Raw genomic sequence first — 27088 nt, 5'->3', positions numbered from 1 at the left:
CAAAACTGCACGTTTTAGACTGGCCATTTATTGTCCACAACACAAGTTGCACCTGTGTAATGATCAAGCCGTTTAATCAGCTTCTTGATATGCCATACCTGTCATGTGGATGAATTATCTTGGCAAAGGAGAAATGCTCACTAACAAGGATGTAAACAAATTTGTGCACCAAATTTGAGAGAAATATGCTTTTTGTGCATATGGAACATTTCTGCTCATGAAAGATATTGCGTTTATATTTTTGTTCAGTTAACATATTATGTATTAACTTGACTGTAAGTCATTCTGAATAAGAGCGTCTGCTGAATGACCAAAATGTAAATCTAAAATCAAACACTTCCAAAGCATGCTGGATATTTTCTAATGAACTCTGCCCCCAAACAAGTACAACTTTGGTCAGGCCAAATCTGAGTGAATCATAGATGTCTAGGCTGTGTTGCACAAGTTTGAACAGCTCAGTACAATAGAGCACAGTAGTTTAATTCAGTAGAGTACATTAGCGTAAAGGATATACGGTATTATACTATGCTTTAAGCTACTGTGCTGATCTATACTTTACTGTAATGTTCTGTACTCTGCTGTGCTCTACTGTACTGTGTTATCCAAACTTGTGAAACATAGATGTCCATTTTTGTGATTTGTGACCGATCGGCTCGATCTGATGTAGCAAAATTTGAAATCGTGTTTTTTACATTGGATAAAAGTAGAGCCTCCGGGCTACAAAATGGTATATCATACACTACAGTTGAGGAACAATGGGAAAGTAATTCTGCTTTGCAAGTTGATAAACTTGTAACCTCTCTTTTGAGAAAATGTTTTGAATGTTTTGGTAAACCTACTGGAGAGCTCTTTGTCTACACCCATTCAGAATAATTCACACCCTCTTAAGCCTTAGCCCCACCCACCTCTAAGGATTTTTATTTATTTATTTTATCTTACCTTTATTTATCTAGGCAAGTCAGTTAAGAACAAATTCTTATTTACAATGGTGTCCTACCCCGAACCAAACCGGGATGACACTGGGCCAATTGTGCACCGCCCTATAAGACTCCCAATCACGGCCGAATGTGATACAGCCTGGATTCGAACCAGGGACTGTAGTGATGCCTCTTGCACTGAGATGCAGTGCCTTAGACCGCTGCGTCACGTGAGGCCATGTACTAAACAACCCAAAATTTCAAGACTGAAGGCTGGTTTATACTACGGGTGTGTTCGTAAATTCAATCTCTTGTGCCAGATTTTCCATCCGTAAATTCAAAGCGCTTTGCTCTCAGAGCATTCACACTGAACGCTCTGGCCCAGTAGTAGGGTTGATCCGAGTGTTCTGACCCAACAACATCAGTCAGGCACCCAGATAACTGGCTAACGTTGGCTAGCTTGCTAGCTACTTCCAGACACAAATGAGACAACAGCTCACTCTGACCATTTTACTCGCACTAGGAGAGCTGGTTAGGCTGTTATGTTATCCAGAGCATTGGTGACTGTGCTGGCAACAATTTAATTACACTTCTTTTGCCAACGTCTACGGACAATGGCCGTATTCAACAGGTTTTGAGCGTTTGTAAATTTGTCAATTATTCTGCGTTCTGGCACACAGACGATAGTGCTCAGAAATCGGAGTAGATAGCCTGAGCGAATTTACCAGCTACATCTTTCAACAGTTGTCGTAGTGACATCATAAACAGTGGAGTCTTGTTTAGAAATGCAGTTAGCTAGCTAAACAATGAACCATAATCCCAAGTCATAACGTTAATACCTTGCATGAATCTGCAGGTAGCTAACCAACCAGGTTAAATGTTAGTTAGCTGACATTAGGCTATAACTAGCAATGCAAATGGCTCTAAGATAGGAATAATATTACTACACACATCATACTAGCGAGCCAGCCAGCTAACGTTAGCTAGATACAGTTGAAGACGGAAGTTTACATACACCTTAGCCAAATACATTTTAACTCAGTTTTTCACAATTCCTGACATTAATCCTAGTAATAATTCCCTGTTTTAGGTCAGTTAGGATCAGCACTTTTTTTTTAAAGAAAGTGAAATGTCAGAATAATAGTAGAGAGAATGATTTATTTCAGCTTTTATTTCTTTCATCACATTCCCAGTGGGTCATAAGTTTACATACACTCAATTAGTTTTTGGTAGCATTGCCTATAAATTGTTTAACTTGGGTCAAACGCATCAGGTAGCCTTCCACAAGCTTCCCACAATAAGTTGGGTGAATTTTGGCCCATTCCTCTTGACAGAGCTGGTGTAACTGAGTCAGGTTGGTAGGCCTCCTTGCTTGCACACGCTTTTTCAGTTCTGCCCACAAATCTATAGGATTGAGGTCGGGGCTTTGTGATGGCCACCCCAATACCTTGATTTTGTTGTCCTTAAGCCATTTTGCCACAACTTTGGAAGTATACTTGGGGTCATTGTCCAGTTGGAAGACCCATTTGCAACCAAGCTTTAACTTCCTGACTGATGTCTTGAGATGTTGCTTCAATATATTTACATAATTTTCCCTCATGAAGCCATCTATTTTGTGAAGTGCACCAGTCCCTCCTGCAGTAAAGCACCCCCACAACAGGATGCTGCCACCCCCGTGTTTCACGTTTGGGATGGTGTTTTTCAGCTTGCAAGCCTCCTCCTTTTTATCTCCAAACATAACGATGGTCATTATGGCCAAACAGTTCTGTTTTTGTTTCATCAGACCAGAGGACATTTCTCCAAAAACTACAATCTTTGTCTCCATGTGCAGTTGCAAACTGTAGTCTGGTGGTTTTTGTGGCGGTTTTGGAGCAGTGGCTTCTTGTTTGCTGAGCGGTCTTTCGGGTTATGTTGATATAGGACTCGTTTCCTCCAGCATCTTCACAAGGTCCTTTGATGTTGTTCTGGGATTGATTTGCACCTCTCCCCAAAGTACGTTCATCTATAGGAGACAGAACACATCTCCTTCCTGAGCGGTATGGCGGCTGCGTGGTCCCACGGTGTTTATACTTGCGTACTATTGTTTGTACAGATGAACGTGGTACCTTCAGGCGTTTGGAAATTGCTCCCAAAGGATGTTCCAAAGGATGAACCAGACTTGTGGAGGTCTACAATTTTTTTCTGAGGTTTTGGCTGATTTCTTTAGATTTTCCAATTATGTCAAGCAAAGAGGCACTGAGTTTGAAGGTAGGCCTTGAAATACATCCACAGGTAGACCTCCAATTGACTCAAATATGTCAATTAGCCTATCAGAAGCTTCTAGGACCATGACATCATTTTCTGGAATTTTCCAAGCTGTTTAAAGGCACAGTCAACTTAGTGTTTGTAAACTTCTGACCCTCTGGAATTGTGATACAGTGAATTACAAGTGAAATAATCTGTCTGTAAAAAATTGTTGGAAAAATTACTTGTAAATTACAAAGTAGATGTCCTAACCGACTTGCCAAAACTATAGTTTGTTAACAAGAAATTTGCGGAGTGGTTGAAAAACTAGTTTTAATGACTCCAACCTAAGTGCATGTAAACTTCCGACTTCAACTGTAGCTAACAGTACGCTTTAACTTGAAATGAAAATGACTTGCTGACTAAATTAGAAACGTTTAATATATGAATGTAGCTAGCTAGTCTATTTTACCCGTATACATGGATGGATGCTTCTCCCTCTCTGTCACAGATGCCATGGTTGCCCTTAGTTTGAAGATGTAATCCTGAGACATGTACTTTATACAATAGCCTTCTGTGTGTTCTCTTTTCGACTCCCTCTGCATATTTGCAATCAAACACCAGAATTTGCTCCATTTGCTTAGCTATCATACTCTAATTCCACTGGGCATTTCAATGATTTCAAAACTCGGTCCTCCAGAAAGTGGAGATAACACTTTTGCAGTTCTACTATGTGATATCTTTCAAAAAAGCTGCATTAGAAAGGATTACCTACACATACTGACCAGCTCATGTTATAGACAGAAGCTTGCTACATGGCAGACCAATCCAAACTCAACTCTCGGGATGTCCAGCCCATTCATTATCTCAGCCAGCTAGCGGGAAGATTCCTGACGTTTTCAGCGGCTAAACCAAATAGGCTCATAATTTAACAATTGTTTTCGTATTTACAGATGGTATACAAGTTTTTATGAAGGCACATGAAAGCGTACATGTTCCAGAAGGCATTTTTGCCCCCCCCCCCAAAAAAAAATGGCTCTCCTGTCAAGGAGTGACATACGCCTAGTTTCCTGAAATTAGTCACATTTGGTTCGGACCAAAAATCTTAGGAACGTTGAAATCAAGGCCGCTGGACTACACACAAAAGTCGCTGTCAGTCCATGCTTAGTAGGTAATAAACCCTACCTGGTTACAATGAGAGCAAGATCATTTGTATTTGTCTTTATTTGCAAGTCAAGCACCGATCATCATGTCACAAGCGTATAAATAAGGCCCCTAAAATTGTATACAAAATGTCTGGAAAATAAAATGGTTTGATGGAAACATGGCTAATGTTATCAAAAGCAAAGTAAAGCATTAATGATCAAAGTTTAAGGGATGCTGGCCCATGTTGACTCCAATGCTTCCCACAGTTGAGTCAAGTTGGTTGGATGTTCTTTGGGTGGTGGACAATTGTTGATACACTTGGGAAACTGTTAAGCATGAAAAACCCAGGAGCATTGCAGTTCTTGACACACCCAAACTGGTGCTCCTGTCACCTACTTCCATCATAGTTTGGGATTTTTTTGCCCACACTGGCACATATCAGACTGCTAATACAGGACTATTAAAGGTCCAGTGTACTACTTTTGTGAAAAGTATCGCCCCCAGGTGCAGTGTTGCCAACTTAGCAACTTTGTCGCTTTATTTAGCGAGTATTCAGACCCCTCTAGCGACAAATTTTCAATAAAGCTAGCAACTGTTCCTGGTGTTTTTGGGGACTTTGAGACTCTGACGTGAAAGCACGTATCGTTCTTACTCTTCTCAACGAGCAGCGGGTGCTGCCGTGGGGGCCCGTCCCAAAGCACTCACAGGCGGCCCGGTCGCTCCCAGCTTTGCAGTCAGAGCAGGAGATGTTCACCCCTACTTCCCGCATCTATGACTAACATACACCGTTCAAAGGCACTTAAATGTTTTGTCTTGCCAATTCACCCTCTGAATGGTACACATACACACGCCAGTATCTCAAGGCTTAAAAATCCATATTTAACCTGTATCCTCCCCTTCATCTTCACTAATTGAAGTGGATTTAACAGGTGCCATCAATAAGGGATCATAGTTTTCACCTGGATTCATCTGGTCAGTCTGTCATGGAAAGAGCAGGTGTTCCTAATGTTTTGTACACTGTGTATAGCATCAGTTTAACTTTAACATCATGTTTTCTCTAATTCGAGTGCTATACGGACCTTGAGTTCTCACATCCCAAGAGTTCTCACATTCTGGCAACTCTACTTATGCAATAACGTTTCGTCTCTCCTCCGCTATTTCCGCTAAAATTGTCACATGACAGATAAAAAATCCTGGCATACAGCATTCCCTTCACAATCTTTCTGTTATAATTTTTTTTTTTAAAGTAGGCTATTCCATCCTCCGATTACGACAGGAGGTCAAAATGTTAGCATGCCTTCAATTCGACAAAAACGTGTGATATTTGAGGGACGTATATGTAGCAGACGCAGTAACGTGCAAGAAAACAGGAGTTATAACAATTTTGGGGGGGACGACTCCCAACTCAATCACGGGATATCCTGCTAACTTAACAGGAGCGAATAGTTTATCTAGGCCTACGAAAGAGGAGAAAAGTACATTTTCAAGGGAAATGTAATGCTAAAAACAATGTCTGAACCAGATAAAAAGGAAATCACTCCAGAAGAGGCGCCGGAAAATGGAAAGGGGATAAGAAACAGTGGACATACATCTGAAACTGTGAACGGAAAGACAAAGGGTGTAAGTGATATTTTGTAGAATGTTGCTGACGTATCACCTATCGGTGCTCCGTTACATTTCCAAGTGATACGTTATATAGTATTTTCTTTCTGTCGTTGTCTCATCACATAACCTCATACGTAAGTTGTTTGCGTTCGTGCAGAGTACCGTATATGCATAGTTTTATAAAGTTGCTCTGGCCTACTGTAAGCTGTATATTTTTTTAAATCATGATAATAATGCATGAAATAGTCATACTCCAACTATAGGCTTTCTTACTGGCATGGCAATAATCCGTTTTGTCACAGCCAACACACCACGCGTGTTTTCCTTTAACGTTTATATTATACATGTCATCATGTTTGTTTGCCTATATTGGGCGGAGCCTTTTCCACTTAAAATTAGAATTTTGGTTCATTGCACACTAACGTTACTTAATTATCTTCAGTTGACTGTGTTGCCTTGACACTTATCAGCCTATGTACATTATACATAGTCAATGTCCCTATTTGCTCTAATGCTTTACTGACATCAAGGATCCCATGGATTCATATGATCATAAACTGTACCCATTGCATGACTTGACCAGTTGGATCACACACTTCATTTTTTCACCCAGCGCCTGTATTTTTCAAGCGTCTTCGAGTGGTCGTGCTGACTTGGGATCACAGTTTTACCTTTTTACATGGACAGGTGGGTGCTGATCCTAGATCAGCATTCCTACCTTGAGACACTTTATACATATAATAAACCTAAAGACCCTACTGTTTTGTGTTGTCTAGATATGGCTATGATATTGCATATATACTAAAGGTTTCATTTGCGTAGAGTATTCACCGGCTGCTTTTATTGTCTGTGGGGGTGTTCCAGGATTTTGACCTGGCAGCAGTGTACGTGTCAGACGCCCAGTATAACAGGAACATCTTTTTTGACACAACACCTCAAGCTATAAGGTAGGTAGAGATGGTTATGTTTAATGATGTTAGGTTATAGTTTCCAGAGTATTCAACTGGTTGAATATATCGAAATAGACAGAGCGTGTATTAGAATAAATACAAATAGATAGAATCTTGTCACTTGTAGCTTAAGGATAGCATTAAAGGTAGTCCTGCTATCATAGGCTGTGTGTGTGTGTGTGTGTGTGTGTGTGTGTGTGTGTGTGTGTGTGTGTGTGTGTGTGTGTGTGTGAGAGGAACAGACGGGGAAAAAGACAACCCTCTCTCTGACTATATATGGTTGAAAATATTGGATAATTCTGTTGAAATATGATTCTGGTTGTTGCTTTTTTCCCCCACAGATTGTACTTGCTCTATAACCATTGGGGGTTGCAGATCCTGGTGTATGCCTTCATCCTAGTGGACCTGGCTTTGGCCATCTTTGAAGACCCAGCAGTTGTCCCTCTGCCAATATGGGTAGATATCCACAATGATAATCCTCTCAACTTGGTGCAATTCTCAGTCTTTTAAAACGCAAATATTTTGGCCGAGAGATAATGAAGCATTCCAAGCAGTATGCAGGAATTGTCTCTTGAAACCGTTACAAATAACCCAGTTTCTTTAGGCTTGTTGTATTGCTCTTTTCATGTTTTAAATATATCCACAGTTGTCCGACAGTTGTATTGTGTGTAGCACTGTGTGTGACCTCTGTTTTTTGATGAGAGTACCAGGGTCGTGTTCATTAGGCCTAGGGCACATTGCAGAAATGTTCTGAAACTGAAATATTCTCATTGAACAAGTTCATGTAACCCCTCCTGTTTCAAAGCATTTTTTTCCTGTTTACACCAAATGAACACCACCCCGGTCAAACTAAGTTGAATTGCTAACAATTGGTTGTGCATATACCATTTTTTTCCTGAATTGATAGCAGGCACACATTGTTTTTGTCTCCCTCAGGTGACCTCAGTGATCGAGCTTGTCTGTCTGGCAGCCTTCACTGCTCGGCTTGTGCATTACGCCAAAGTCATTCCCCGGGAAAGGTTTTGGAAAGACCCCAAGAACATCTGCATCTTTGTCATCATTTTGGTAGGCGCGACTCAACTACTGCAATAGAATAATTTTTAGGTGCAGGAATAAAGCACAGGGGAACAGCAATATTCCGCGGACCTCATTTCTTATCTGTATTATTTTTCAGCCCAGCCCTGGTGTACTCAAGTTTAGGGAGTGCGTATTATCATGTTCTTTAGTGAAATACAATATAGCACAATACAACTTTATTTGTCCAACTACTACATTGGAAATTCCTTGTCTGCTCTGCTCTCTCCTACCTCTCCTCACAAGACATGAACACTAGGGTCATTGTGATTCAGTATGCATATCTCTGTCTAGATACAGGTGCCTGAATAATACATTTTAATTTATTATAATACTTCTTATCCGGCGACAGCTTATACATATTCTGCATATATGAACAATACTGGAATCAAATCCAAAACCAAGGTATTGCTAACATGTATTAGTCTCGGTCGTTGAAAGAAATCGCATACTACTTTGGCCAAGAAGGAATTGGGAAATGCACCCAGTGACTGTCAGTGTAGCAGCATTTGAAGGAACTGTATGACAAGTTGAGAATGTGCTGAGAAGTGCTTTGCACGTTGTTGTGAAACAACCTTTAGCCCTCAGTTTCCCTGTGTCAGGGATTCTCAACTCCTAGTTACTGCCTAGTGTTAACGCTATGACTCAGTTTGATTCAGAATAAACAAATGACTCATTTTGAATGCACTGTTGGACACTGCTAACTCCTGTATTGACCATGTATCCAAACATGTATTGGTAGCGATATATATATATATATAAAGGTGGTAAAACATATTTCAATGTAAATTGTATGACTGGGGTGGTGTTGACTCTTGATTGAGCAGTGTGTGGAAAAGTGGAGCCCAATGTTGGAACCCAATTCCAACTTCCAACACTGGGCTCCAATTTAGGAAGTTTGAGAATTGCTCTGAAATAATCCAGAATGCTGAATTGCAAATCAACCACTAGCCATTACACTCACCCGCTTCAGGATTGGATAGATGGAAACAATATGGCTACAATACAATTACCACACTAAATCTATACAATTTACTTTGATCTCCAGGAGTCGTTAGAAGTCGATTTTGAATTTAGCTTTGAATAACTACTCCCATTACAATGAAAGAAACAAGGTAATAATTGTCATTTTTCTCCTCCTCAGCTCTCACTTGTTGATATGATAATTTATGGGGCGTTGAAAGCCAGTGGTTTCTACGCTGTCCGCTGGTCGCGGGTACTGAGGCCCCTCCTACTGGTCAATATCACTGAGGGACGACAGGTAAAGTCTGTCTGTCACACACACCATTTTCCCCCTGATTCAGAGGGGTTGGGTTAAATGCGGAAGACACATTTCGGTTTAATGCATTCAGTTGTACAACTGACAAGGTATCCCCTTTCTGTCACTCACTCACATTCTCTCTTCCTTCCTCCAGCTCCGGAGAGCGTTCCGAAGCATCCGGAACGCACTGCCTCAGATCCTCTATGTCTTCCTGCTTTTCATGTTCAGTGTGCTCATGTTCTCACTCATGGCCCTCAAACTCTTTGGGAAAAGGTAAGTCAGGATCAGGAATGTCCGGAAGTCATATGGGCATGACCTGACAGCATTGTAAAATCTAGAACAGGGGTGACCATTTTGTCTGCAGAGGCCTGGTCTAAATGCAGGCCTTTATTCCAGCCAAGCATTAACCCTAGGATGCATAGTAAACATGGCGCCACAAGAATGCATATGCCAGGTCAAAATGACCCGATAATGTAATATCTGTGTTTTATTGATATGGGTCTAAAATATTATCCATTTGGTCGAACATAATTATTTTGAGTGATGATTTGGACCTTTTAATTATTATTTTGTTTAAAATGTTTTTAGTCGCTCTTCAACAGTTTGATACACATTTCAATGATAACATATTATGAAATTCCATAACGGATATTGAAAATATTAGCATCTTTTTCTTACAATCAAAGTTTCACATTCAACCTTTTAGTATGAAGAACAAAATAAAACCACCTTAAGCATGTTTTATAATATTTCTAAGCATTTATTTGAAAATCCAAAGTTCATCATCAATATAAATGACAACACTGACAATTGTGAATTTAGAAAACATGAACACTAAAAGGAACAAAGTTTGCGTGTGTGTGATGCTTACTTATGCTGTCTTAGTCCATGCATTTGTTACAAACAGCAAGCTTGTGACTGTGCTCTTTGCAGACGGATGTGTTGCACTGAGAACACCAGCAGCTGACTTTTCTATCCTTTGCGCTTGGGCAGAGCTGGCACCTGTTCCTCCTCTGGCCCTGGCTGCTCTGAGTGGTGGTGGCATGGCTCTCTTTCATCACCCCACAGCTTTCCATTGCCTCAGTTCTTCTGTGGAGATGGGAGAACCTTCCAGAAGGACAACCATCTCTGCAGCACTCCACCAATCAGGCCTTTTATGGTTGAGTGGCCAGATGGAAGCCACTCCTCAGTAAAAGGCACATGATTGCCCGCTTGGAGTTTGCCAAAAGGCACATAAAGACTCTCAGTCCATGAGAAACAAGATACTCTGGTCTGATGAAACCAAGATTGAACTCATTGGACGGAATGCCAAGTGTCACGTCTGGAGGAAAACTGCTCGTCCACTGTGACGCAATCGCTGGGGATGAACCTTTCTCTACAGTTTGTCCGGGAAAAGGTCCCACACATACCAGAAGGCTGCCAGGTGGTCCGTTGCTTCTCTGAACACACTGGTCCTCTTGTCATCAAGCCTCGGGTATCGACGGATATCCTCATATCTTCCGAACCGACATGGTGGCCTTATACATTGGATTCTGGAGTGGATCCAAAAATAGCTCCCGTGTGGAGATATCCCACCGGTTCTCCATGCCTGAGAGGAGGGTTAAACCAATGAAGGCCTTTAGTTCCTCTTTGTTGAGCTCTCTCCACTCTGTCCCTTTTGCTGTCGCTCTTCCTCATCCTTCAAAAATGTGTACACTTTAGGACCTCCTCAATGATGTTGTCACTAATGAACAGATCCCAGGCAACTTTTGGTGACACAACTGTTGACCCCGGCACAGGCCCTGGGCAGATCCTCAGGATGTTATGGATTCTGGTCCTGTCTTTAGTGGTGGGAGATGTTCACTCCAGTAAGACCCCTTTTTACTCACTCTCCTCCTCAGAGGAGTTCTCCCCATCTGTATAATCTTCTAGAACAGCTGGACTACCAGGTGCATCCACAACTCCAACTTTACCCACAGGCACATAGTCTGTGCCATCTGAATTAGATACTTCTGAGTCAGAGGCACAAATGGCTTCCTCATCCAGCATCTGTTAAACCATTTTGGTTGCACAGTTGAAGTCGGAAGTTTACATGCACTTAGGTTGGAGTCATTAAAACTTGTTTTTCAACCACTTCACAAATTTCTTGTTAACAAACTATAGTTTTGGCAAGTCGGTTAGGACATCTACTTTGTGTATGACACAAGTAATTTTTCCAACAATTGTTTACAGACAGATTATTTCACTTATAATTCACTATCACAATTCCAGTGGGTCAGAAGTTTACAAAAACTAAGTTGACTGTGCCTTTTAAACAGCTTGGAAAAATCCAGAAAATGATGTCATGGCTTCTGATAAGCTAATTGACATAATTTGAGTCAACTGAAGGTGTACCTGTGGATGCATTTCAAGGCCTACCTTCAAACTCGGTGCCTCTTTGCTTCATGGGAAAATCAAAAGAAATAAGCTAAGACCTCAGAAAAAAGATTGTAGACCTCCACAAGTCTGGTTCATCCTTTGGAACAATTTCCAAACGCCTGAAGGTACCACGTTCATCTGTACAAACAATAGTACGCAAGTATAAACACCATGGGACCACGCAGCTGTCATACCGCTCAGAAAGGAGATGCGTTCTGTCTCCTAGAGATGAACGTACTTTGATGCGAAAAGTGCAAATCAATCCCAGAACAACAGCAAAGGACCTTGTGAAGATGTTGGAGGAAACGGGTACAAAAGTATCTATATCCACAGCAAAACGAGTCCTATATCGACATAACCTGAAAGGCCGCTCAGCAAGGAAGAAGCCACTGCTCCGAAACCGCCATTAAAAAAAGCCAGACTAGGGTTTGCAACTGCACATGGGGACAAAGATGTACTTTTTGGAGAAATGTCCTCTGGTCTGATGAAACAAAAATAGAACTGTTTGGCCATAATGACCATCGTTATGTTTGGAGGAAAAAGGGGGACGCTTGCAAGTCGAAGAACACCATCCCAGCCGTGAAGCACGGGAGTGGCAGCATCCTGTTGTGGGGGTGCTTTGCTGCAGGAGGGACTGGGGCACTTCACAAAATAAATGGCATCATGAGGTGGAAAGTTATGTGGATATATTGAAGCAACATCTCAAGACATCAGTCAGGAAGTTTAAAGCTTAGTCGCAAATGGGTTTTCCAAATGGACAATGACCCCAAGCATACTTCCAAAGTTGTGGCAAAATGGCTTGAGGACAACAATGGCAAGGTATTGGAGTGGCCATCACAAAGCCTTGACCTCAATCCTATAAAACATTTGTGGGCAGAGCTGAAAAAGTGTGTGCGAGCAAGGAGGCCTACAAACCTGACTCCAGCTTTGTCAGGAGGAATGGGCCAAAATTCACCCAATTTATTGTGGGAAGCGTGTGGAAGGCTACCTGAAACGTTTGACCCAAGTTAAACAATTTAAAGGCAATGCTACCAAAAACTAATTGAGTGTATGTAAACTTCTGACCCACTGGGAATGTGATGAAAGAAATAAAAGCTGAAATAAATCATTCTATCTCTTCTATTATTCTGACATTTCAAATTCTTAAAATAAAGTGGTGATCCTAACTGACCTAAAACAGGGAATTTTTACTAGGATTAATGTCAGGAATTGTGAAAAGTGTTTAAATGTATTTGGCTAAGGTGTATGTAAACTTCCGACTTCAACTGTATATCTGTCTACATTCTTATGAGCCCCTTTATGAAACTGCTTTTACTCAATGAGTTAAAAAGGAGAAATGAAAACGGTGATTAATGAACATTAAAAACAAGATTATATTAATCACTTTGATTTTATTGTTGTAACAAAGAAAAGTCAGTTTGACGAGTGCAATGCAGTGGATTCCATAGGAAATACATACGGGTCATATTTGACCCACACATGAAAACTTGGGGTAGGGAAGCAAACAATTTTTTACTTAAAAAAATAAGAAATTTAAAAAACAAAACTAGGGTTAACAAATCTGATTCAACTCCTATTCTACCAAGCCTTTTATTAGTTGAATCAGGCGTGTTCATGATGGGTTGGAACAAAAGCCTGCACCCATGCTGGTCTGGTATAGTTGGCAAGCAAAGAATTACTACCAAATGCATAGCACTTCATAAAGTTGCTCTGAAAACTATTGTAGTTGCCTCTATAAGAGAAGGTCTAGAATCAGCTTTTCTATCCCAAACCTAATCTTAGCCCCTCGGAGCACTGTTTTTCTTTATGATGGTTATGTCATCCTACACCGTCCTTGTGTGGTTAGTAGAGGACATCCATCCATACTTCCTGTTTGCAAAGAGGGAGGGGGCTAGGATCAAGTTGCCCTTTTATTTAGTTTTATTTTGGTGGGGGGGGGGGCATTGTTGTTGGACATAATGCACACCACATTTGTGCTGCTGCTTTCTCCCTAGGGGCCTTAAAACAATAGAGGGACGCCCCTATTTCACCAACTATCTGGAGATTGTCTTTGATCTCTATGTCCTAGTCACGACTGCCAACAGCCCGGATATCATGTGAGTACCCTGGATACATTATCCAACCATATTTCCTTATGATTTTTGTTAAGACTTTATTGTGATTTTTTTTGTTATGAAATCTAGCAATATTTGAATTCTTCTTTTTAAAGCTAGAATCCTTAATTGAAAAAATAACAAAGCTGGCACCCCACCTCTGTTTTGGTAAAAAGCTTAGGGATGGGCTTTGAGAAATGTAACCACTGTCAAATTCATAGACAGAGCATATCAATGCAAGGGATGACCATCCACTATATCACAAATATAGTTTTAACTATGTTTTGAGGCTAGACAGTGTTTGTTTTTACTCCAATGTTTGTAAACAATCTTATGTTTTGGGTTCTGATGGAGTATGACAGTTGGACTGAGCTCATAAGGCATTTCAGTTAATCTTTAAGAATTAATGGGTATTTATCATTAATTTAAAGGTCAGAAAATGGATGTAGCATTTAAGGATTCTAGCTTTAACTGTATGACTTTTGATTTGTAGTGCAACTTTAAGCTCAAAGTGCATGCCCCTTTCTATATACACTCAGTGGCCAGTTTATTAGGTACATCCATATAGTACTGTGTCAGATCACACTTTGCCTCCATAACAGCCTGAATTCTTCGGGGCATGGAAACGTTGCTCAAGGGACCTAACGTGTACTAGGAAAACATTACCCTACCACCACCAGCCCATACCTTTGAAACCAAGCAGGATTGAGCCATGGACCCATGCTGTCTAGGCCAAATCTTGACTTTGCCACCAATATGACGCAACAGGAACTTTGATTTGTCAGACCAGGCAATGCTTTTCCACTCCTCAATTGTCCAGTGTTGGTGATCGCGTGCCCACTGGAGCTGCTTATTTTTGTTATTAGTTGATAGGAATGAAACCGGGTGTTATAGCCCATCCGTGTCAAAGACCGACGAGTTGTGCATTCCCGAGATGCCGTTCTGCACACCACTGTTGTACTGCGCCGTTATTTACCGATTTGTGGACGGATGCACCATTCTCGGTAAACCCTAGACACTGGCGCGCGTGAAAAGGCCAGGTAGACGGACATTTCTGAGATACTGGAACCGTCGCACCTAGGACTGACGATCATACCACGTTCAAAGTTGCTTAAGTCTCTTGTTTTGCCATTCTAATGTTCAATTGAACAGTAATTGAATGTCTCTGCCTATCTGCCTGCTTGATATAGCAAGCCACGGCCACGTGACTCCCTGTCTGTAGGAGCGAACCATTTCCGTGAAAGGGTGGTGTACCTAATAAACCTACAACAATTTTGCTGGGAGTAGATTATAATTGCAATGATGGTGATACATGGTGGGTTTTGCCTACTGAAGTTGAATAAACTGGTTGTTAGTCGCTCTGGATAAGAGCCTCTGCTAAATGACTAAACTGTAAAATATCACATGAGTCATTTAATTGTTTAATCTTTAATATACAGACACTTACGTGGACAAATCTTTTTGTATTTTTGTCTTTATTTCCCTACGTAGGATGCCAGCGTACAACTTCAGCGTTTTCTTTGCTGTGTTCTTCATCACCTATATCCTCATCAACACCTACATCTTCATGTCAGTGTTCTTGGCGGTCGTGTACAACAACTACAAAAAGTACCTGAAGGTAGAGTGGGTGGACACGACAATGATATAAGCAATTTCTTTGCAGATTTGCTCCTTTTGTTGGTTCTGATATGATTTGTTTCATTCTGTGTCAGAGCGTGTCTGAATGAGCTAGTTGAACGTCACAACTTTGATAGGTTGTTGCTTAAAGGTAGCTATTTTGAGTGCTTTTGTGTTTTATTATGAAATTCAATATTGGTGACTTTAAAATGTAAGTAGCCTTGGCTTGTGTGAGATGGAATGGCTCATAGGAGAATCTCCTGGCTCTAGCTTAAGGCAGCTTGGTGTACAAGTACACCCCCCAAGAAAGGATGCTAGTCTATCGCAGGGCCTTACCCTCAAATCTCCTTAATGCTAAGTGCCAAGTAGAGACCCACCAGGTCCCATTTTTACAGTCTTTGGTATGACGCCGCTGGTCATCGAATTCCTAACCTTCCGATCTCAGGGCGGACACTCTAACCACAAGCCCGCTGAGTTGGTGAGAAAAGTGAGCGGCTGATAATTGTGTGGTGTCTAAAAGGACTCATTTATGATAACCTCTCATCACTTTCCCTAGGTGGGTGTTTGTAGTCTAAAGTATGCTTTCCTTCGTCTTCACTGATCTGAGGTTGTAGGTCAAGTGATGTCACTTTACCCATGTGCTTTGTGGTGAAGTTTCCTCTAGGTCCAGGTCTAGGATCCCCTCCCCCATTCCTAACCTCAACCATTTGTGGGGTAAATGCTAAACTGAGCCAAGATCAGTGTCTACGGGCAACTTCATCCTATTCCTATCCTATGTACCCAATCAGGAAGAAGTTCGGCAGCTCGTCAGGGCCAAGAGGCACAAGATGGTGCGTGCCTTCGGCGTGCTGCAGGAGAGGAAGGGAGAGGAGGAGCCTGTGGTAAGCCAGGCCTGTTGGAACCAGCTTGTGCGGTTCGTCCAGCCGGACATCAGCAACGCTCACAGGGAGCTTCTGTGGAGCGTCTCCGACGACAACAACAAAGGCTGCATAGGTGAGTGGTTGGCGTCTACTTCACAGAGAGATCCACACAAAGCTGTGTTACATGCTGAGTAAATTGCAGATGGACCTGTATAGGTGTTTAATATGTCAGCTAACATCCACATCATATGATATAGCCATTTGAAGTCAAAATTCCCAGTCACTGACATGGTACACAACCATTGGTTCATGCAATGCAATGCCTGCAATGTAGTTACCCTGGAACGCGACCGTAGTGTTACCCAAGATGACAAATGCAGCACCTGCTTTGAGCTGAAGCCTTAATTCATTTAATCCATCCATCCACCTGTGCAGGGAAAGTGGCATTTGTTCAGCTTGCGGACCTCCTGAACATCCAGGTGATCATGATGAAGTCACGGCCTCACCCCCTCAAGACATGGCTCCCCTCTCTCTATCTCTCCTCCCCCAGTCGTCTCGTCTGCCGCATGGTCCAGCACAGGTGAGTGCACCCAATGAGTGTAGACGTTACTCAGCAGACGTACAGGGAAGAGGTTTGGGGGCGCGTGTGAAAGTATCTGAAAGTAGACAGTGCCTTCGAAAAGTATTCAGACCCCTTGACTTTTTCCACATTTTGTTACAGCCTTATTCTAAAATATATTGTTTTGTTTTCTTCAATCTACACACACTACCTCATAATGACAAGGCAAAAACAGGTTTTTAGAAATGTTTGCTAATTTATTTAAAGTAAATAACATATCACATTTTACATAAGAATTCTCACCCTTTACTCAGTACTTTGTTGAAGCACCTTTGGCAGCAATTACAGTCTTGAGTCTTTTTGGGTATGACACTACAAGCATGGCACACCTCTATTTGGGGAGTTTCTCCCATTTCTTCTCAAACTCTGTCAGGTTAGATGGGGAGCATAGCTGCACAGCTATTTTCAGGTCTCTACAGAGATGTTCAAGTCCGGGCTCTGGCTGTGCCACTCAAGGACTTAGAGAGACTTGTCCCGAAGCCACTCTTGTGTTGTCTTAACCTGTTTCGGCTGGGGGTTCCGCTAGCGGAACGTTTCGACAACATCCGGTGAAATTGCAGAGCGCGAAATTCAATTTTAAAAAAAATGATATTTAACTTTCATACAATCACAGGTGCAATACACCAAATTAAAGCTTAACTTCTTGTTAATCCAGCCACCGTGTTTCAACTAATCCAACTTTAGGTATTTTAAAATGTAAATAATCCATAAAATATAAGATGGGATAAACTGCGTTCAATAGCGGATAAAATGAAAGTGGAGCGAGCTTCAGGTCACGCGCCCCAAACAAAACAGTCCACTTGGCTATCCACCCAGAAAGGAAATGGCTACTTCTTAATTTCTCAAAGGAAAAACATCAACCAATTTCTAAAGACTGTTGATATCTAGTGGAAGCCATATGAACTGCAACCAGATGCCTCAGAAATCTAGATTCACTTAGAAAACCAATTGAAAACAGTCACCTCAACAAACAAAAAAATCCTGGATGGTTTGTCCTCGGGTTTCGCCTGCCAAATAAGTTTGGTTATACTCAGACATAATTTTAACAGTTTTAGAAACTTTAGAGTGTTTTCCATCCAAATCTACCAATTATATGCATATCCTAGCTTCTGGGCCTGAGTAGCAGGCAGTTTACTTTGGGCACGCTTTTCATCCGGATGTGAAAATACCACCCCCTAGCCCGAAGAGGTTTTAACTGTGTGCTTAGGGTCGTTGTCCTGTTCAATCAATCAATCAAGTTTATTTTATATAGCCCTTCGTACATCAGCTAATGTCTCGAAGTGCTGTACAGAGACCCAGCCTAAAACCCCAAACAGCTAGAATGCAGGTGTAGAAGCACGGTGGCTAGGAAAAACTCCCTAGAAAGGCCAAAACCTAGGAAGAAACCTAGAGAGGAACCAGGCTATGAGGGGTGGCCAGTCCTCTTCTGGCCGTGCCGGGTGGAGATTATAACAGAACTATGCCAAGATGTTCAAAAATGTTCATAAGTGACAAGCATGGTCAAATAATAATCATGAATAATATTCAGTTGGCTTTTCATAGCCGATCATTAAGAGTTGAAAAACAACAGGTCTGGGACAGGTGGCGGTTCCATAACCGCAGGCAGAACAGCAGCAAGGCCAGGCGGACTGGGGACAGCAAGGAGCCACCACGCCCGGCAGTCCCGACGTATGGTCCCAGGGCTCAGGTCCTCCGAGAGAAAGAAAGAGAGAAGGAGAAAATTAGAGAGCCAAGATTTTCAAAATGTTCATAAATGACAAGCATGGTCAAATAAAAATCAGGAATAAATCTGTTGGCTTTTCATAGCCGATCATTAAGAGTTGAAAACAGCAGGTCTGGGACAGGTAGGGGTTCCGTAACCGCAGGCAGAACCGTTGAAACTGGAATAGCAGCAAGGCCAGGCGGACTGGGGGCAGCAGGGAGTCGTCATGCCCGGTAGTCCTGACGTATGGTCCTAGGGCTCAGGTTCTCAGAGAGAGAAAGAAAGAGAGAACGAGAGAATTAGAGAAAGCATACTTAAATTCACACAGGACACTGGATAAGACAGGAGAAGTACTCCAGGTATAACCAACTGACCCTAGCCCCCCGACACAAACTACTGCAGCATAAATACTGGAGGCTGAGACAGGAGCGGTCAGGAGACACTGTGGCCCCATCCGAAGATACCCCCGGACAGGGACAAATAGGAAGGATATAACCCCACCCACTTTGCCAAAGCACAGCCCCCGCACCACTGGAGGGATATCTACAACCACCAACTTATAATCCTGAGACAAGGCCGAGTATAGCCAACAAAGATCTCCACCACAGCACAAACCAAGGGGGGGCGCCAACCCAGACAGGAAGATCACGTCAGTAACTCAACCCACTCAAGTGACGCACCCCTCCCAGGGACGGCATGAAAGAGCACCAGTAAGCCAGTGACTCAGCACCTGTAACAGGGTTAGAGGCAGAGAATCCCAGTGGAGAGAGGGGAACCGGCCAGGCAGAGACAGCAAGGGCGGTTCGTTGCTCCAGAGCCTTTCCGTTCACCTTCACACTCCTGGGCCAGACTACACTCAATCATATGACCTACTGAAGAGATAAGTCTTCAGTAAAGACTTAAAGGTTGAGACCGAGTCTGCGTCTCTCACATGGGTAGGCAGACTGTTCCATAAAAATGGAGATCTATAGGAGAAAGCCCTGCCTCCCGCTGTTTGCTTAGAAATTCTAGGGACAATTAGGAGGCCTGCGTCTTGTGACCGTAGCGTACGTATTGGTATGTACGGCAGGACCAACTCGGAAAGATAGGTAGGCGCAAGCCCATGTAACGCTTTATAGGTTAACAGTAAAACCTTGAAATCAGCCCTTGCCTTAACAGGAAGCCAGTGTAGGGAAGCTAGCACTGGAGTAATATGATCAAATTTCTTGGTTCTAGTCAGGATTCTAGCAGCCGTATTTAGCACTAACTGAAGTTTATTTAGTGCTTTATCCGGGTAGCCGGAAAGTAGAGCATTGCAGTAGTCTAACCTAGAAGTAACAAATGCATGGATTAATTTTTCTGCATCATTTTTGGACAGAAAATTTCAGATTTTTGCAATGTTACGTAGATGGAAAAAAGCTGTCCTTGAAACAGTCTTGATATGTTCGTCAAAAGAGAGATCAGGGTCAAGAGTAACGCCGAGGTCCTTCACAGTTTTATTTGAGACGACTTTACAACCATCAAGATGAATTGTCAGATTTAACAGAAGATCTCTTTGTTTCTTGGGACCTAGAACAAGCCTCTCTGTTTTGTCCGAGTTTAAAAGTAGTTGTTGAGTAGTTGTTGAAGTTGTTGAAGGTGAACCTTTGCCTGTTGAAGGTGAACCTTTGCCCCAGTCTGAGGTCCTGAGTGCCCTGGAGCAGCTTTTCACCAAGGATCTCTCTACTTTGCTCCGTTAATCTTTGCCTCGATCCTGACTAGTCTCCCAGTCCCTGCCACTGAAAAACACCCCCACAGCATGATGCTGCCACCACCGTGCTTCACCGTAGGGATGATGCCAGGTTTCCTCCAGATGCATTCAGGCCAAAGAGTTGCATTTTGGTTTCATCATACCAGAGAATCTTGTTTCTCATGCTCTGAGAGTCTTTAGGTGCCTGTTGGCAAACTCCAAGCGGCTGTCATGTGCCTTTTACTGAGGAGTGGCTTCCTTCTGGCCACTCTACCATAAAGGCCTGATAGGTGGAGTGCTGCAGAGATGGTTGTCCTTCTGGAAGGTTCTCCCATCTCCACAGAGGAACTCTAGAGCTCTGTCAGCATGACAGGGTTCTTGGTCACTTACCTAACGAAGGCCCTTCTCCCCCGATTGCTCAGTTTGGCCAGGCGGCCAACTCTAGGAAGAGTCTTGGTGGTATATAACTTCTTCCACTTTAAGAATGATGGAGGCCACTGTGTTCTTGAGGACCTTCAATGCTGCAGACATTTTATGGTACCCTTCCCCAAATCTGTGCCTCGACACAATCCTGTCTCGGAGCTCTACGGACAATTTCCTTTGACCTCATGGCTTGGTTTTTGCTCTGACATTCACTCTCAACTGTGGGACCTTATATAGACAGAAGTGTACTTTTCCAAATCTTGTCCAATCAATTAAATGTATCACAGGTGGACTCCAAACAAGTTGGAGGAACATCTCACGGATGATGAATGGAAACAGGATGCACCTGAGCTCAATTTCGAGTCTCATAGCAAAGGGTCTGAATACTTATGTAAATAAGGTATTTCTGTTTTATTTTTAATAAATGTGCAAACATTTCTAAAAACCTGATTTTTGCTTTGTCATTATGGGGTATTGTGTGTAGGTTGAGGATTTTTATGTATTTAATCCATTTTAGAATACGGCTGTAACGTAACAAAATGTGGGAAAAAATCAAAGGGTCTGAATACTTTCCCAAGGCACTGTATATCTTTGTGTTTCTTTCCGTGTGTGTGTGTGTGTGTGTGATATCCAGGGCGTTCATGTACACCTACGACCTGATCATCCTGGTTAACGCGGTGTTCATCGGCCTGGATGAGGAGGACCCGCTGATAGCCAACGTAGAGTGGGCTTTCCTGGTTCTCTATCTCCTAGAGATCCTCCTCAAACTGTACAGCTTCGAACCGCGCGCCTTCTTCTCCAGACACCAGTTCTGGAACTGGTGAGAATCCCAAGCATTTTTGTCCGGTTACGCGGGCAGCGATTTAAGCCTAGTCCTGGACTAAAAAGCATGCTTACTGAAGAATCTCCATTGAGCTTGCTTTTTAATCCAGGACAAAACTCAATCTTAATCTGGGAAACCAACCCTTTATGTAGGCAGTAGTAGTATAATTTGTTGTTTTCCCTTCAAATACTTTGAGCGTTTTGAGGGTCTGCACTTTTTTGACTGTTCCAAGCTCAATCAAGCACGGCTAAAGTTGAAAGAAAGATACAACCCAGGTCTGCTCAATATTAGTAGCAAAGTTTTATGTTCCCCTTACGCCATGTAGATGCAGAATCCCTAATTCTGTGACCAAGGCTTGCGTACTTAAGTGGTACTAGCTGATTAGGTATATGAGGATTGAATTGCAATGAAAGGAGACCGTTTCTGCTTCGGTTTAGTTACTTGTGTAGTAATATCTTCCTCACCACTATGCACACAGGTTTGACACCATCATTGTCATCACTGCCTTGATTGCTATGATCATCAATTCAGCAGTGAAATTATGTAAGTAAAACCTAAATCTGTGTTAGGGAAGGGAAAGGGGATACCTAGTCAGGTCTTTGACATTTAACCCAAACCCTCTGAATCAGAGAGGTGGCCCCCCCCACCTATCAGGCCTTAATTGACATCCATGTCATCGACGCCCAGTGCAGCAGTGTACTACTACATATTTTTAAGTTTGAGGATTCAAAACCAAAATGGGCCATGTTCCTGGACACAGACTAAACGTAGTCCTGGATTAGAATTCCATTAGATTCTCCATTGAGCATGCTTTTTATTCCAGGATTAGGCATAATCTGCGTCCGGGGGAAACCGGCCCAATATGTCTTTAAATCTAGCACATTGTGTTATCGATGACTTCCACTCTTTCCTCACAAACAGTAAATTGTTATTTCTTTGTTATTTTTCTTTAAGGGCTCAGCAGCAGTGTGCCTACATTTCAGATTGTAGTCCATCATGCCATTTGAGAGAACTTTTACCGTCATTGTTTATATTAAGGCAAATACAATATCCAACTTAATTGCCCATTTTTGTGTGCGGTTTGCTGTTCCTCATGAGCCACCCTCTGATGGCCGCTCATTGTTAATGCTGCCTGCTGTTGACATTGAGCTAACATTGGGGTGTTACGTTATTTCAAAGCTGTGCTGGCTCTGGGAAGCAGGAGTGGAAGGTCACCTATAGTAAGCCTCTCATTGGTTTGTTGGAGTCACCCTATTGTTTCTGTTGCCCATAGCTCTTTGACCCTTTCATGTATTATTTTAAATCTATTGAATGAGGGGTCATCGTTATGTTTCATTTTTGAAAATGAGAAAAAGTACAATGAAAGATTAAAAGAGTACTTTATTTATGTTTTATTGATGACTTCTGATAGATACTCATCAATTACATTATTGAAAAATCAGTATAGTATATAAGGACATTGGTAGTGGGTGGTATACATTGGCGATGGATGAGGTGTTTCCTACTGTGAGGAGCTTGTTGAAAAGCGCTATAAATCAAACATCTGCCTCCTATGTTGACTTGGGATGCTGTTTATTTTCTTTGTGTCCTTTTTGTCTCTATGCTATCGTCGGTGCCCTCTTGCAGCATAGAACACATGCATGTAAAATGATTTAGCCCTCCGAGTCTGCCGGGCGCTCACGTTGTGATGTTCATGTGGTTTGTCCCAGCTGGAGGCTACACCAGCCGTCAGATCCTAGACATTGTGTTCATCCTGCGCATCCTGAGGCTCATACGAGTGGTGGACAACATCAAAAGGTTAGGAGGTCAAGTACTTCCATTTCCTGTATGAGCAGTGTCTGGTGTGTGTGGGCTTCAACATTAAGATGTGAAACATTATCAAACCGTTTCCCTTAACTACCAGCGCTAGTATCTGCAGTAGCTACTGTGACAAAATGAATTTGCAGAAAGACCTATACAAGTCGGATATGGTTGATTTTGATATTCTTATTCATAGACTTGGACGTGGAACTTTTCCTGATGTTCTCTCTCTCCCCTCAGGTTCCGTGCCATCATCAACACCCTCATCAAGATTGGACCAACGATACTCACATTCGGACAGCTCATTATCGTAAGTTGTTAGTGTGTAGTTAAGTTAAATTACACCAAGAAGTTATTGTGTTTTATTAATGATATTTATGGACCAAAGTGTGACCCTATTCCTGCATATTGAGCTTAAAGTGACAATCAGGATAACAAAGTGTACTCCCCTCCACTGTTTCACTAAAAAGCTGAGGGATGGGGCTGGAGAAATGTAACCACTCTCAAATTCATCGACAAAGCTATGGATGCAAGGACTGACCATCCATGAAATTGTAATTATAGCTGGAACCATGTTTTGAGCCTATATGGTGTTTTACATTTACTTTGTTTACAAACATTGGAGTAAAACAAGCTTATACTGTATTTTGGGTTCAGTTGAACTAAGCTCATGAGATTGAAATCATCGGATATCCCTTCCAAGTGTCAAAGGTCAAGATGAATCAAATTCCCAATCTATGAGCTATGTATATCCAGCTATATGCCTCAACCCTAAATGAATGGAAAAGATAAGGATTATAATTGTGGTGCTTATGTCTTCTGTTCATTTTGGATTATGCCATACAGCTGGATCTACAAATGAGATGGTCCTGGTCATTGACTCATATTTACATTACTGTATTATGATGGCTGAAAACATCAGACAATTGATTGGAGTGAAATATCCCTCTATGTAATCCTGTGTTGCAACTGATTGATTGACTGCATAGTTGTCCCATGTATTTTTCAGGTGGTCTATTACATATTCGCCATGGTGGGAATGGAGCTGTTCAAAGGGAAAATACTCTTTTTCGAGGCCAACTCCACTGATCCGGCTAAGGCATTCTGTGGAAACCCTCTGCTCAAAAACTCAGTGTTCGCCAAGCACAACTACTGCAGGAACAACTTTAACGACGTCGTTTCCTCTTTTATCCTCCTACTGGAACTCACCGTGGTCAACCAGTGGCATGATATCCTTTTCCAAGCTTGGGGAAATACAGATATTAAGCTAAAAACCAATACTTTTTATGTACTCTTGTGAAAATGTTGCTCCAAGATTGAAATTGTGTACTGTGATGTACAGTAAGCAGTGGTCACTGACTAAAACTTTACAGTGTGTAGAGGGTTAAAAATGAGATGAAACTGCACTGTAACTCCTTTTTCTTTACTAAACAGTCTTCATGGCTTATTTTAGGACCCAGACAACTGGGTCGTTTCTCAGTGTTTCTCAAAGTTGCCAGGCTAACTTGACCGCTCGGTGAAGAATTGTTACTGTCTTATTATTTTCTTTAATGTTGGTCCCACTGCTGTCCAGCGGTTTCACCGCAGTCACTCACATCTCAGCCAGGATGTTCTTCGTCCTCTTCCATATTGTAGTTGTCATCATCATTATCAAGTAAGAACAAGTTTCCTTTGAAATACTGAGAACCAAACAAACATTTCTCAATGATACTCTATTGCTGAATTACAAATCGACCCCTAGCTCCTATTACACCCCCCCCCCCCCCCCCCCCAATCTTTTGATTGGCTTGGAGGAATGTCCGCCATATTGCTTATACCCATGTAATAGTTTCAGATCTGCAGGAGTACCTAGGAGGTGGTGATGTGACTTGGTATTTGATAACTCACTTTGAGAATTGAGTATCGCATGCTTTTTTCCCCCTCAGTATTTTCATCGCTTTCGTCCTGGAAGCCTTCTTCGTGGAGTACACCGTAGACCAAAGTAATCTACAATCTTCACTGGAAAAGAAAATTGAGGAACTGGAATTGGGCGTCAAACAGTACGTGCCTGATAGTTTTGCAATTAGAGAAGAATAATTTTTTATGCCATGGCTTGATTTCGTATTGAGTCAGAGGGGTGAAAGTGTAGCATGCATAATTTCCTGTAGCCATGAGTCATGTTCCAAGCTAAACCACATACAGTATTCATGATGCACTGCCTTAAAATAAAGGGTTTGCTAATTGCTTATTGGCCAGTAGATGTGGCAGACTGGGGGATGTTCAGTGAGGTGAAATATTCAGTGTTCCAGATAGAAACGTGATGAATCGAGTTGATACGATTTCCTATTCAACATGACAATCATAGTTGCTACAATCTATGCAAAACATTTCAGAACATCAGAACGTTCTGTAATGATGTATCCTCCTGAACAGCCGTGTTTATCTTGATGTTATTGTGCTTTCTCTTTGTGCCAATCAGAGAGAAACTGGATGGAAACTTGGTGGATGCCATGGAAACGAACGACAATGATATGGGCACCTCTGAGTCGACCAAGGAAAAACCTGCACTCATGTTCAAGATCGCCTGTAAAAGTAAGCTTTGAGGAGAATTCATTGTAGCACTGTCTGAATCACCTGTATAGTGGTATGTATCATACCATCATTTTATACCTTGGAAATCTATTAACGTGTATGGAAATATGCATATGAAAATTCATGCATTTTCAAATATTATGGCTGCTATAATGTGTTGTGTATTCTGAATGCACAATCATAGAATCACATTGAATCATCATAGTTTACACAGTATGTGATGAATTATGATTTACTACCCTGAAAAAGGTTATCAAAAACCTGTGTTTTCAATAGGAAAATGTACATCTGTGTTTTTTGTTAGACAAGTTCTACCTGAATAGGACCTTCCCTTTTAACCATCTGTACTGATCTCAGCTTTCTGCCTGCTTCCTCCCAGGATACAAAACCGTGGATGGTTTGTTACAGAGGATGTTTGAGGCGGACCTAGACCCAGAGGATTTTGCGGAAGACGAAGATTTCGATCCCAATAACCCATCAAATCTGAACTTCCCAAATCCAAACTTTGATTCTGTATAGCCGTGGTCAGAAAGGGAATAAATACACAAATACTCTAATTTAGCTTTCTGTTTTTTTACTGGAATGCCTTATATTATCATACCTAATACTATATTTTATGAAATATTTCTAGAGGTTTATGTAAAACACAATACACTTTAAACGGGTAATATTCCTCTGTGATATTTAGCTAGCTATTTTTCTTTCATTTACTTATTTTTGTAAATCTCTCACACAATCCACATTCATCAAAAATGAGATTGTATTCTTGTTTAAGTATAGATTATCAAATGCTGTTTGATAATCTCTGTCATGAAGGGAAAACTGAAATGATATCAAATGGAATATCTACTCAGGGTAATTTGATGCAGCATAAATGGTTGTGTCTATTGGGAAATCTGACTCGAATACAGACTTTACTCATTTATTTTTACTTTATTTCTATTGTCATTTATGCAAAGTTTACCGGATACAGATCAGGCCTTCTACTGGACTAAAAAACATGTTCAATGCAGAATCTCAATTGTTTAATCTGTGTCCAAGGAACCAGCCCTCGAAGTTCAGTCACATCCAACCATTACTCTGTAATGATAATAGATAAATCAAATGATGTTTGATTATCTATTATCTATGTATCTATATGTACATCATTATTTCTCTATTAATAAAGCATGCCAGCTAAGGGCTTTCTTGTGATGTATTATGTGCAGCCAAACCAACATTTCATGTAACCAAGCATTAATTTACTAGAGATTGGTTTGCTCTGACATCAGTCACTTTTTCAAGTAAACTTTGGCCGTT

The 27088-nt window shown here is 41.7% G+C and overlaps 1 protein-coding gene and 1 long non-coding RNA gene across 2 annotated transcripts in view; one reads left to right on the top strand and one right to left on the bottom strand.

Annotated features, from left to right (window-relative positions):
- Positions 1-27088, bottom strand: part of LOC129839430 (uncharacterized) — a 200586-nt gene that overhangs the window by 108649 nt on the left and 64849 nt on the right. The window lies entirely within an intron of this gene.
- Positions 5414-26972, top strand: tpcn3 (two pore segment channel 3). Its single transcript, XM_055906811.1, has 19 exons — positions 5414-5906; positions 6756-6838; positions 7183-7297; positions 7778-7906; positions 9060-9176; positions 9331-9449; positions 13568-13669; positions 15158-15284; positions 16072-16276; positions 16579-16723; positions 21230-21415; positions 21897-21961; positions 23128-23215; positions 23459-23528; positions 24228-24447; positions 24782-24872; positions 25144-25257; positions 25677-25789; positions 26169-26972. Exons 1-19 carry the CDS (start codon positions 5784-5786, stop codon positions 26306-26308), a joined length of 2352 nt encoding a protein of 783 aa, XP_055762786.1. The 5' UTR covers positions 5414-5783; the 3' UTR covers positions 26309-26972.

This window comes from Salvelinus fontinalis, chromosome 3 (assembly GCF_029448725.1).
Source record: "Salvelinus fontinalis isolate EN_2023a chromosome 3, ASM2944872v1, whole genome shotgun sequence".
NCBI classification, from domain to species: domain Eukaryota; kingdom Metazoa; phylum Chordata; class Actinopteri; order Salmoniformes; family Salmonidae; genus Salvelinus; species Salvelinus fontinalis.
Note: the sequence above shows the minus strand (reverse complement) of the source record. Positions and strands in the feature narration are given on the sequence as shown.